Source organism: Silurus aristotelis (assembly GCF_946808225.1).
Source record: "Silurus aristotelis genome assembly, chromosome: 29".
Taxonomy (NCBI): Eukaryota; Metazoa; Chordata; class Actinopteri; order Siluriformes; family Siluridae; genus Silurus; species Silurus aristotelis.
Window position 1 is genome coordinate 2,670,558 of NC_139602.1, and position 13,028 is coordinate 2,683,585.

At 43.0% G+C, this 13,028-nt stretch overlaps 1 protein-coding gene and 1 long non-coding RNA gene across 2 annotated transcripts; one reads left to right on the plus strand and one right to left on the minus strand.

Moving 5' to 3' along the window:
• The first annotated feature begins 561 nt into the window (after nt 1-561).
• On the plus strand, nt 562-12,209 carry ivns1abpa (influenza virus NS1A binding protein a). Its single transcript, XM_083535078.1, has 15 exons — nt 562-823; nt 4,687-4,919; nt 5,032-5,165; nt 6,381-6,550; nt 6,670-6,745; nt 6,848-7,021; nt 7,103-7,228; nt 8,584-8,691; nt 8,998-9,112; nt 9,205-9,432; nt 9,847-9,968; nt 10,419-10,545; nt 10,635-10,766; nt 10,840-11,013; nt 11,098-12,209. The coding sequence occupies exons 3-15, from the start codon at nt 5,055-5,057 to the stop codon at nt 11,352-11,354; spliced, it is 1,920 nt and encodes a 639-aa protein (XP_083391204.1). The 5' UTR covers nt 562-823; nt 4,687-4,919; nt 5,032-5,054; the 3' UTR covers nt 11,355-12,209.
• On the minus strand, nt 11,649-13,028 carry LOC310722646. Its single transcript, XR_014532436.1, has 2 exons — nt 12,985-13,028; nt 11,649-12,714 (listed from the first exon to the last, which is right to left on the minus strand). It is a non-coding gene; the product is annotated as an uncharacterized lncRNA (long non-coding RNA).

The following is a 13,028-nucleotide window of genomic DNA, read 5'->3' on the forward strand; positions in this document are numbered from 1 at the left end:
ATGCTTCGTCCCATCGTCTGGTTGTTTGGTGAACCCGGTTACGATTAGCTGCAGTACAGATGGAATTGTATGGCGTTTGTTGAAATTGGTTCAGGATTCCTTTCACTTTATGGAATAAGTCCCCAACACATTTCAGGACTCATCTTGTCCATGTCCATTTTTTTTTTGCATTATAAAAGGGACATGCACGTGTCTAAAAAAAAGTATTTCCAGGTTTTTTCACACAGGCACATTGCATATATGTGTATACTAAATATGCAACGTATGAAGAAACAATGTGTTGCAAGGATTTTAATAGTGCAAAATGTTGCGAAACTTTTTGGTTTGGTCTTTTATGTCCCTACAAACATAAATCGGATGCAGGAGACACATTTGGGAACAATAGAAATCCAGGCAACGAGCAAAAACGCACTGAATATTCTGTCCTCCACGTGACCACGCCCCATACACATTCAACCCCTCCCTCCTTTCCTCAAACCACGCCCATATCCATTTTCACCCCTTCGCCCTCCCCCATTGCAGCCTGTACTTTTCCGCAGGCGGGGCTTGGGCAAGTGACGTCACCAACGGCTCTGGCTTCCTGTTAAAAAGCGCGCGCCTCGCCCCTTTCTCTAACCTCCACGAAAACGTGTCTCTCTATTTCGCGCGCGCACACGTTTTCTATCGCACGTCGGTCTCGCGGACACAGGAAGCGGAACCGGAGCAGAACCAAATCGGAACCGAATTGTCGCCCTCCTGTCAGTTCGACGTTTTCTCGTTTTGTCCGACAACCTCCGTGTTGAACCCAAATATGTCTACCATCGCCTGCTGGCAAACGGATCCGGTAAGAGCGCGCGCCGTGGATGAATCAGTTTTTTAAATTTTATTTAACATTTGATAAAACATTAATATCGATGCGTAATACGTATGTTTTGATGGTTTTTGTTAAAATAATTTTTTTTTAAATAAATAAAATCGTTGCTCAACGACGGAAAGCCTGGTGTGCGCGCGGGCTGGCACGGTCACGTGGTTTCCTCTCGAGTTTGCGTATTTGCATGTGGAGGATGAGGCAATAGTCAAAGAAGTCATTTCCCGCAAAACTTTCTAAATAGCCTTTTTTCCATAATTAAAAGATACTAAATTGAGGATGAAATCACGTATTACGCACTGTTTTCACTTTTTTTTTTTTTAAAGGAAACACGCGTTACAAACCGGTGTGATTACATGCATAATGTATGCAATTATTTTTTTTATCTAAAATTAAAATAAAAATTTTATTCTAGAGAACTTTTTTTTTTTTATAAATAATAAAACAAACAAAAAATACAACTAAATGAACTAAGCTTGAGAAGGCCGTACACGGTATACGAACTTGACGGATGATTGACAGTCGTTCTGACCAATAGGATTGCTTCTCGTTGACCAGCACTGGCCTATCAGCATTCAAGAAGGGGTTGCTATGCGGTCTGGAATGGGATTCTATTCTTGTTCTATACAAATCAGGGTGTCGAGGCAGTTTTCCTTTGTTTTTAGGCTTTGTAATATATTATTGAGAAATAATACGAGTTTAAGTCATTTGATATTTCGACAATTCGTACAATAGCAGAACAATAGCTAAGGGTCTCTGGTCTTCAGTGCGCATGCGTGCAACGCACGGCCAGACAAAGACTGGAGTATACTGCACCACTATGTAGCGTGTTGTGTAATGTGTGAGGATTGTTGTTGGGTACACTACATTCATGTGATCTGTTCATCAAATGGTCCCAGAATGAGGCATAAAGGTTTCTTTGAGATGAGATGCGTGGGTTTTTTTTTTTATTATTGGAAAATGGCAGGCTCATTAATTTCTATAGCAAGATCTACAGATGTTCTTGGAGGGTTATGTGTTTTTTAAATACCAATTCTTGCAGGTGAAGGGGCTGGAGAAGGAGAAATGCGAAGAGAAAAGTCGGACACGTTGGGGAACCCAAGACCTGAAATATATTTAAAGAAAAAAAAGTTGTGAATTGCTTTGCAGGAAATGACCCGGAAATGTTGCTTCAAGGTCAACCTTATATTAATGCACTCTTTCTGATACGTTATCATTTTTCCGACGTGTAATTCGAGTCGGCCGATAAGCCATAATACAATACAAATGGTGATCTAACAAAGAAAATGAGTTTATTTAACGTCCAGCAAACAAAGGAGCCTCTGTTATCAGTGTTTTGAGACGTTCCACCTCATTGGTTTGTCTTGAAGGGGAAGATAAATCGTGAGAACACCTGTTTATAGGTATTATATTGTGAATAATCGGTTTCACAGCCTTCCACAATGTTAAATCTAACTATGAATTGGATTTGTTTCTCTGGTATAAGGGGAATAGAACGCAAAATACACTAATGGTGTACGGTTATTGACAACAATGATCATCTCTTTTCCCCAGTTGCCTTTTATTTCGTACTTCATATCAAAGAAAGCGCTCTCTAACCATCCTGATCGATACCTCAAGGCGCTGTGAAAGCTACCCGGCGCTTCGCACTTCCCCAGCAGCACTTAATATAAGTAATCGAGGGTTAATAAAATGCTGATCCTGTATTTAAATCAAATGCTTCTTCTAGTAGTGCGCTACAGTAACAGGCGAAATTGTATTTGTTTTGGTTTTAAGGATGGAGCTGGTCCTGTGAGCGAATGGGGGGGGAGAAAATGCAAATATTGGCTCCTGGTGTGCAGAATTTTGTATTAAATTTATTTATATATATATATATATATATATATTTTTTTTTTCTCCCCTATTAAAGGGAAAAAAATCGTTTGCATGCTAACATCTATTTTTATTTAATTTAAATTTTTTAAAAAATTTTGTGGTTTATTTTAATCGTTCTGGAAACTTCTCGTTTAGGCAAGTGATAAAAGTCTACCCTGAAATCTGTTCTCTTGAATTTACTTATTTTGTGGAAGAAGAGAAAAATGTTGCAATTATTTTTTTTTTTGAGTAATAAATGATTCACTTCCACTACCTCATCTTTTTGCCCGCTCTGTACAGTCTGTCCTTGCTCTTTATTCCCCCCCTTTTTTCCTTTCTTTTGTGTTGGAGTTGCATAAGCCTGGCACGTATTTAAAAAAGCACATGCGATGCAGGCACGAATGTTTTTCCATGCTATCGCTCCAATATGAAAGCTTGCTCTTTGAGATCAGCCTCAATCCCCCCTGAAATGTTTCTTGAAGCAAACCTGTAAATAATATATTTTTTTTTTTCGCACGACAGCAAGCTAGGAAGGAGTTTTGAGAGAATTGGAAAAAAAAATCCTACGTGGGCGTACGAGTAGCCTGAGGAAGGGTCCCATGGTAGTGATTAGTATAATTACAATCACACGCGTGCGTCTGAGCGAGTTTTTTTTTTTTTTCGTTCGTTAGGACATAACGTTCCGCTCGTGCTCATCATTTCACTGTTTTTCTCCCACGTCGCGTTAGTCTTGACTAAATTCTTTCAGTCAGCAGAACAAGTTGCTCTTTATGTCCCTGTTCTCCACAATGCAACGCTTTTGAGGTCAAAACCACAATGCAGAAGGATGCACAGTGACTCTACTTCTCTAGAACTGATGTTTATTCTCCTGGTTTCCTGTGGCCTTACTGTGATCTCTTAAACAAAGAAAAGTTTAACAGCATTCTATACTGTATAGGTAAAAGTTTGTGGACACCTGAGCATGCTTCTTTCTGAACATCCCGTTCCATATGTTTTTGGGAAGATGATCCACTAGATGTTTTGTAGAGATTTGTGTAAAGTCAGGTGTCCCAGTACTTTTGTCTAGAGTGTATATGTACTGTATGGTGACTGATTCGAGACTTGAGTATTTTGTGCGTTCATGCCAATCGATGTCTTTAACACGTCTTGCGTGTGGGAGGAAATTATCTACTTGCTCAATAATGGCTTTTTCTACTCTCAATTTTGCTTGAGAATTATATAAAGTGCAGACTGGGTCTGAGGAAGCTTAAGACGTGATCACATAAATGCCCTTTTATTTTTTTCCCCCCTCTTTCCTTCCCCTTTGAGCGGTTGCACAATTTTGTAATTGCTTGTGGAAATTTTTCCGGCTAAGAAAAGAGTTGAAGGGTGTGTGCGGAGTGAGTAAGGTTGTTGCACGGCCAATCTAGATTATGGTGGTGTTAGTTTTGTATTAGGAGTAGGATCTTAATCCCGATTAGCGGCTTGTTTTGGTGTTTGAGGCACATGGAAAATGGCGTGTAGAAGCAAATTTAAAATTCCCTGTATGGACAAGTTTGTGGACACCCGAGTATGTGCTTCTGGGCCATGCCACTCAAATTCAGCCATGTGGTCTGAGATGCATCCTATATTCAGCCAATTTATCCCAAAGGTGTAGAATAGGGCGTGAGCTCTATAGCATGAGATCGTGCTTTGTGGGTCTCAAAGTTCAAGTCGAGGGGAAATTTCATAGTCCTTTAAAGGCACCATATATAATTGTGTGGCTATATTTCGGGGAGGAACCACAAATGTTTGGAAAAGTCGTCCCAGTCTATATAGTGAATATTAAAAAAGGATTAGGTTGCTACACAAGCAGCATCACGAGTTCACTTCAGGTATCTGCGACAAACAATTCGCCAGCGTTCTGTATAAACGTTCAACCACCAGGCTTGATGTGGAAACGCAACAAACCGATCGTATGAGGAGTCGTAAGGGAATAACAATTTTTTTTCTTTCCCTTTTCGCAGGTTATAATACACGACCAACCTAGAAAAGGTTCCATTCTATAGCCAACGGGATCCCGAGGACTTGATTACAGTCGCTCTAAGCCTGAGAGTTTGCGTTAGTGCGGCCGCCCGCCCTTCCGTTCGCTCGACGCTCGCTGGTCCCGTGGCATCACCTCTGCCAACTGCTCAGGAGGGGAAGGAAAGACCTGGTTGTTGGAGACATTTTCTACAAGGATTACAAAATTTCTGATTAGGTGAGAAAAATAAATGTGGTGCCAATCAAGACATTTAAATTTAAAGTATGGGTAGTTTTAATTTTTTTGGTAATTGAATGATTAAAAAAAAAAAATTCCCCCATTTTTAAAGGCGTACCATCCAAAATTGCAAAAATGATTCCGAACGGATATTTGATCTTCGAGGACGAGACGTTCCTGGATTCCACAGTCGCCAAGATGAACGCCCTTAGGAAAAGCGGACAGTTCTGTGACGTCAGACTGCAGGTAAAAAAATAAATAAATGGGAGAAAAATAATCGAGAATGGAAGCGTTTAAGTTCTCCTGATTTGCTTAGTTACCTTTTCCATAGCAGTTTTGTTACCGAGTTGTGTTGCTAGCCCAACGCCCACCCTCCTCCCTCCTCCTTCCCACAAGTCTAATTCCTTACCCACTAGGCTCCTCCATGTCTTTATTATAGAAGGCAATTACTCAAATTTAAGCGCTCATAAAAGCAGAAAAGGTGTTTGCTGTAAAAATAATAAATAAAAAAATTCTTCTCACAACCACATCAGATTCACGTGTAAATCTAGTCACTATTTGAATAACCAAATAATTCACTGGCTCCCAGGGTTACAATGCAAATGTGAAAATCTGGAGTAAGTGTTGGAACATTTACGAACAAACGCACATCTATTCAAAGAACGGAATTGTTCTATATGTAGCTGGATCTCTACAGATGTGGTGTATGCCCTTAGATTTTATTATTTAATTTTTTAATATAAACGCTGAACTCCATCGGTTGCTTAGTTTGTTGCAACCTGGGGTCATGTTTCGCTCGCAGCACGCCGCGTGTCTACAGGGTTAAGCCGAGTCGATCCTGAAATACGGAGCATTGTAACAAATGACACGAGGGACAAAAGACGAGCCTTTCTTTCAGTAGACCGGCTTCCCGGAACCCTCGGGTGGCTGTAACCCAAGTGCAGCATGCATTAGGTTGCTAATGAAGGGGAAACCTAGAAAGGCCTGCCCCAGTTCTTAGTAGAGCGGTTACACAAGCATGCTGGGAGGCACACTTTTTTTTTTTTTTGTATCCCAGACTGGTTGGCTAATTTTCTCATAACAATGGAGCTGCTGCTGGGAACTGCTCATATGTGATTGGCTTTTTGTTGACCGGAACAATCGTTGTGGGAATCTGGAACAATTAATAATTGCACATGTATTTTGAATTGACTCTCCTGAAGCCCCACCCCCTCCTTCCCAACTCCCTAATAGTAGCTGTGCATGATTTTAGTATGGACTCACTGTAAGCCCCACCCCTTTCTGTTGTCTATTAGTAAATGAGCGTTTATTTAGATTTTAAGCCCCGCCCTATCCTGCAGTTTCATATTAGTAACCACGGATGCTGATTTAAAAAAATAAAATGACAAATAAAAACCACCACTGTACCACTGAGTGTAACTCGTATCTAGCGGTAACCTTTTGACCCTTGTCCTCCTCCAGGTGTGCGGTCACGAGCTGATGGCGCACCGTGCAGTACTGGCTTGCTGCAGCCCGTACCTGTTTGAGATCTTTAACAGCGACCTGGAGCCTCATGGCATCTCCCATGTGAAGTTTGAGGATCTGAACCACGAGGCTGTGGAGATCCTTCTCAACTATGCCTATACTGCTCAGTAAGTATGGTTGGGAGATAAAGGGGGGCTGTCTATTACCCCAGGGTAGAGGAGGATGGAGGAAAAGCATGGGTATTTCTAATTACAACCATATAGTGACATTCCCCCCCCCCCTTCAGATTGAAAGCAGATAAGGAGTTGGTTAAGGAGGTTTACACTGCAGCCAAACGTCTTAAGATGGAAAGAGTGAAACAGGTAAAGAGCTAAAATTGGTCCTAGACCATGTAGTTTCTCATTGTTATTCCTATAAAAAAAGAGCAACAATTTCGTCTTTTTTTTTTTTTTTTTCTCCCTCAGATTTGTGGAGAATACCTGCTCTCTAAGATGGATTCCCAGAACGCCATTTCCTATCGCAGCTTCGCCAGCAGCATGAGGGATCCTCGTCTGCTCGCCAAGATCGATTGCTTCATCCAGGAACATCTTTTGGAGATCTCTGAGCAGGAAAATTTCCTCAAACTGCCTCGCCTGAAGGTGGGAGTTTAAATTTTTTTTTCTTCTCCCTCTTGTGCCCTTCCCCCATTCTTGAATGTATTTGTTATTGAATGTGTGCAGTTGGAGGTGATGCTCGAGGACCACCTGAGCTTGCCCAGCAATGGGAAGCTGTACTCGAAGGTGATCAGTTGGGTGCAGCGCAGCCTGTGGGAGAACGGGGAGCCGCTAGAGAGACTGATGGAAGAGGTCAGTACTGTGCTCCTCTTTAAGCGTTTCCTCTTCTCTCCGTTCCCCCGCCTTCTTCCAATCACCGATTCGATGTTCACGCGGTCTGTTCACTCATCCCACAGCAGGCTTTTCGATGCTTTGGTTCGATCTGTATTCCATGATTTTTTTCATTTTTCATTCCTCTTGATTTTTTTTTTTTTGTCTTTCACCACAACCCCAGATGTTTTTATTTTAGGAGTATATATTTTGCAATAGGTACAGTGCGGGGCTGTTACACACTCTGCAAAGTTCAGGTGAGCAGAAAAAAAAAACTAAGCCGCCTGTTCGGGCTCGGTGTCGTACAGTAAAAGCTCAAAGCGACCGAGAGCCTTTTGTTGTCTCAGATTTTTTCCCAGGTGTGTGTAAGAGTGAGTGTGTATGTGTACACTTCGAGGGCATCCAAACTAACAAATCTTCCTCCCCGTCGATTTCTTTTTTTTTTTCTTCTCTTTAGGTTTATTAGAGAAAGCAACTGCAGGACTCTGAGCTGATTGAAGAAACCACGGCTGGGGGCCTGTCCAGGGTAATGAGTCAGGAAAAAGAGAAAGAAAAGGCAGGGAGCCACAGCCAAAGGAGAGCTGAGCTCCTGTCCATTTGACGCAACACACTCAAGGGTCCTGTTTAGGACACAGCCCACTTAAATTGGGGGAAAATATTCAGCAAGTTCTTAACGATGCGCCTTCATTTTAGTCGGGTTCATGACGTCTGTGCATTTCCATTTCGTTTTCCTTTTAACGCCGCTACTATTTGGCTGTATTTCTTTTGTTTTTGACGATATCGCTCGAAGAACCACGTCCCTGCGGCTATACATGAGGCGGTCAGTTTCTGGATTGATGTATGATCTCAGTGTATTTAACCTCCTCAGTTGAGAAGAGCTGAAGGGTTTTCCACCTGGTGGCCATCCAGTCTACAGCCATCCCCCCCTCCCCCCCCTTTTTTTTTTCTTTTTTTTTTTCCTATCTGCAATCTTTAAGTACTTCATCGGTTGCAAAGATGCCAGCAGTGTGTGCGTGTAAGATTGTGTGTATCTGAGTGAGTCGACAAAAAAAATACCGCAGCGCGAGAACCTTGGAAGCGCCAAAGAAGAGCTTTTTTCTTTCCTCCTCGCACTTTTACGAACAAGCCTCCAAACAGAAGCCACATTGTGTACAGGCTTTAAAATGGATTTCTCAGCGTTCTGCAGACATCTTGCGACGTCCACCCCCCACCCCCTCTTCTCCCCCTACCCCTCCATCTACACAGCTCCCCCCTTTCTTCTCCCTTTCTTCTCCTCCGGGTGTGCTGTTGCCATGGAGACCGCCACATGGGTTCTTGTGTCGCTGTGTGTCTTGCAGGTGCAAACGCTGTACTATTCGGCCGATCACAAGCTGCTCGATGGGGGCCTGCTTGAGGGCCAGGCCGAGATGTTTGGCGCTGAGGATGACCGCGCTCAGTTTGTGCAGGTAAAAAAAAAAAAAAAAAGGCACCAGACCGGTTTAGCCCTGCCATACAAGTACAGCGAACGCTGATAAAAGATTTTGAATATATAGTCTTCATTTGTGGCAAAGATGAGGATCTAGACTGCCCTTTTTTTTTTTTTTTCTTCAGTCACCGTAGTACCTTCAGCCTGATTTGTGATCGTTAGTACAGAGATTTTGTCCTACGGTTGCGCTATTGTAGGGTTTTTTTTTTTGGGCCTCAAACGTAAATGTGACTGTCGGAAGGGTCTTGGGAAAGGGTATCTGTAGCTGCACTGTGCATTTTTTTAGAAAAAGACCCCGCGAGAGAACGTTCACAGGCAGCTGAGCAACAGCTCTTCCGGCAGCCTGTCGCCCGGTTCGGCCAAACAGGAGTGGAAGTACATTGCCTCCGAGAAGACCACCAGTAAGTGTCCTACTCCAGTAGAACAGATTTTATATGAAGCTCTATATTGATAAAAAATGACCAAGACAGACAAATTTTGTTTACGCTTACAGACAGCACGTACTTGTGCTTGGCGGTGCTCAACGGCGTGCTGTGCGTCATCTTCCTGCACGGCCGGAGCAGTCCCCAGGCCTCGCCCTCAGCCACACCCTGCCTGCAGAAAAGCTTGAGTTTTGAGGCTCCGCCCCTGGAGGAGGATCAGGAGCGGGTGATGGCGCCCATGCACTACGCCCGCTCTGGTCTTGGCACCGCCGCGCTAAACGGCCGACTGATCGCTGCGGGTAGGTGGATGTGAACTTCGCCGAGCACTTTATAAACAGGGTTTCTGCGGGGTCTTAAAGTCTAAAATCTAAAAATCTGGCTGTTCCCCTCTGACCTCTCCAAATAACAAGGCAATTACATGCCCCAAATTGCTCCTCACTTGTTTGTTTTTTTTGGTCGTAAAATCTGTGTAAATTCCAGAGTTTAAAACAGTTTTTGAAATGCTTTGCTCACATACCTGGCAGTCATGTCCCCAGTCTGATGTCTGAACTTTTGGCCTTTTCACGCATTATTCTGGTACCATTAGAATGCAGCATGAGCCATCTCAATGAAACTCTCCACCTCTGCATAAAATCTATTGATACAAAAAGTGATGGATGGAAGGAGTACAAGTTGTAGAACCCATTACAGTAAAAGTCTGTACTGCTTGTCAGGTGGTTATAACCGTGAGGAGTGCCTGAGGACTGTGGAATGTTATGACCTGAAGACCGACAGCTGGAATTTCATCGCGCCAATGAGGACACCTCGGGCCCGCTTTCAGATGGCTGTGCTTATGGTACGTATCACCAACACAAGGAATTGTGCCGATAGTGGCGTAGCGGTACACACAACTTATGTACCTCAGTTTTTAACTTCCAGTTCAGTACGTTATTAATTTTTAATTAACATTTATACAGTTTACATTTTAAATAAAATGCCTGCTTGGTTAAATATATAAAAAGTTTATAAAAATAAAATATCAAATGAATGCAAGAAACTTTATTGATTAAACTGACACTGACTAATAATTTATTTTTATTTTTAACCCCTGGCATTGTTGTGTATGCGTAAGTTTAATAATAATAAACAAAACAAAGTTAATCTGTGCTCAAAGAGCACGTCCGTCACTTAATACGTTCGTGAGGGAACTTTATGGACTGTATTCCATATATAAAAAGAAAAGATTGCATACGAAATGGTTTGGTATGAATGTGCAAGTCATCAATAAACACTTCTCCCCAATCAGGGTCAGCTGTATGTGATGGGTGGCTCTAACGGTCACTCGGATGAATTGAGCTGTGGGGAGATGTACAATCCAAATTTGGACGAGTGGACCCAAGTGCCAGAGCTCCGGACCAACCGCTGCAACGCAGGTATGTGAACAATGAGGGGTGCCCTGAAATCAGAGGGACCAAGAATCCTCTTGTTTTGAACAGCTGTTGACTTATTTTTTTGCCCCAAGGCGTCTGTTCTCTCAACAACAAGCTCTACGTTGTTGGTGGATCCGACCCCTGCGGACAGAAAGGTCTGAAGAACTGTGACACTTTTGACCCTGTGACCAAGGAGTGGACCAGCTGTGCCCCTTTAAACATCAGTGAGTGTGTTTCCTGGCTTCACGTATCTCGTGGTCCAGTCCAGCAGGCTAAAATCAGTGTTTATTTGCATAGGGAGGCACCAGGCAGCTGTTTGTGAGTTGGACGGTTATATGTACGTGATCGGAGGCGCAGAGTCCTGGAACTGTCTGAACAGCGTGGAGCGGTACAATCCCGAGAACAACACCTGGACCCTGGTTGCGCCGATGAACGTGGCTCGGAGGGGTGCCGGCGTGGGCATCTACGCAGGTAAATCTGTAAAAACTCACTACGACATAATTTGCGCCTCCTTGCCTAGCAGAAGTCCAACGTAGTGTTTGTCTTCTCTCACAGGAAAGCTGTTCGTCGTGGGGGGCTTTGATGGCTCCCACGCCCTGCGCTGCGTAGAAGTTTACGACCCAGCCCGCAACGAGTGGAGGATGCTGGGGAGCATGAACTCGGCGCGCAGCAACGCCGGCGTGGCCGTGCTCAACAACCTCATCTTCGCGGTGGGCGGATTCGACGGCAACGAGTTCCTCAACACGGTCGAAATGTACAACCCGGAGCTAGACGAGTGGAGCACGTCTGCCGAGGCTTTCAACAGCGCCTGATAGACGTGATCGAGCGTGGGGTGGGGGGGGTGTTGCTGGGGAAGGTCGCTCTCAAACTAACAGGCTTAGTGACGTAATCGTGCTTCGTGATGTATATGTTAATTGGGGGGGAGGGGAATGGGGTGGGGCTTTTGGAATTTGTGTAGGTTATCAGGGAGGATGTGGTCTTCAGTGAAGACTAGAGATCAGTAGGGTGGGGGTAAGTTCAGGGAAGGGGAAGAGGGCAGAAACAACTTGTGCTGTATATATTGTTTTCAATTTTTCCTCCTTTTTTTTTTTTTTATTTGCAGAGACTGCCAATCTATACTGCATCATACATTTGATTGTAACAAATGAATCTAGTGGATATTTAAGTTTTGAGGGGAAAAGAATTTACCAGGTACTGGTAGGAATGTTAAGTCTGTTTTTTGTGCGTTTTATTTTTCTAGCATATTAGCTTAAACATGGTTACTTTAAAAAAAGAAAAGCCTTATTCAACAAGAGAAAATCGCTTGGGTAGCTTTCGTTTTCGCATCAGCCGTTATGCAGGATCGTTTTATTCAGTCGCTAACGATGGCCTTTTTTAAATATATTTTTGATATACTGCTGATCGATTAGATGAGCTACACAGACTCACGAACCTTAAATCAGTGCCAGTTTGGTTGAATGAGTGTAAACACACACACACACACTTCAATGTTCCTGCTAACTTAAATCTGCAGTTAGACTAACTCATCTTTTATTTAGATTTTTTTTGTTAGATTTTTGAGGTACATTTGATATATTTTTTTTTTTTTTTACTGAAAACAATGAGCAAGATTCTGTACATCACTTGTTGCCATCCTATATTAACAAATAGACCATTTCAGCCTCAAACTTGTCTCGTCCTTTTATTACGAACCGGCTCATGGGGGATGTGGGAACACAAAAACTATTATGTGCACCGTAATGAATAGATTTTCTTTTCTTCCACGATGAAGCAGTCTTAATGCAAACCGTAGTTACGAGAGGATCTAATTTAATGAACGTGTCCTTTTCATGAAGGCGCACGTATTTATCAGCCAGGAAATGTGCGCTTGTACTGTTTATTTATTTTCAGAGTGGTGCTTATCAACCGCCCCCTCCTCAGTTGCACTCATTCAGTAGTATTATATCTCGCTAGGCAGAAGTGACGCACACACTGGTCGCTCTAGGGGGAATTAGGCCACAGTGTCAAAGCCGTGGGTTAAAGGGATTGAAAAGGATGTTTCCGAAAGGCCGTCCCAACGACCGAGAGGCACTCTGATGTAGCCACATACCCAGGGGATGAGTCATGAAAGCACTCGAGTTGCTTTGGGTCGTTTTAATGAACCCTTTTTTTTTTTTTTTTTTTAAATGACACCTTAACATGGGATTTAAGTGCTTCTAACATCGCATTCTCCAGCTATTAATATTAATCCTGCTTAGGGTTTTCCCAAAATCAATCATTGACACACTTTTTAGACATTTTACCACAAAGTAGGATTGCAAAATTCCTATTCTGCACCTTTATCAATCACATGCTGCAGGGCGACTGAGGCCATGCCCCCTACACACACTGCACATTCCCCCATAATGCAATACATAATTTCTTGAATCCTGTCCGTCTGGGTGGGAACTTACATAAATATACATTTCTGTTTAAAAGTGCTGTGAATACATTTGATCAATCAAGTC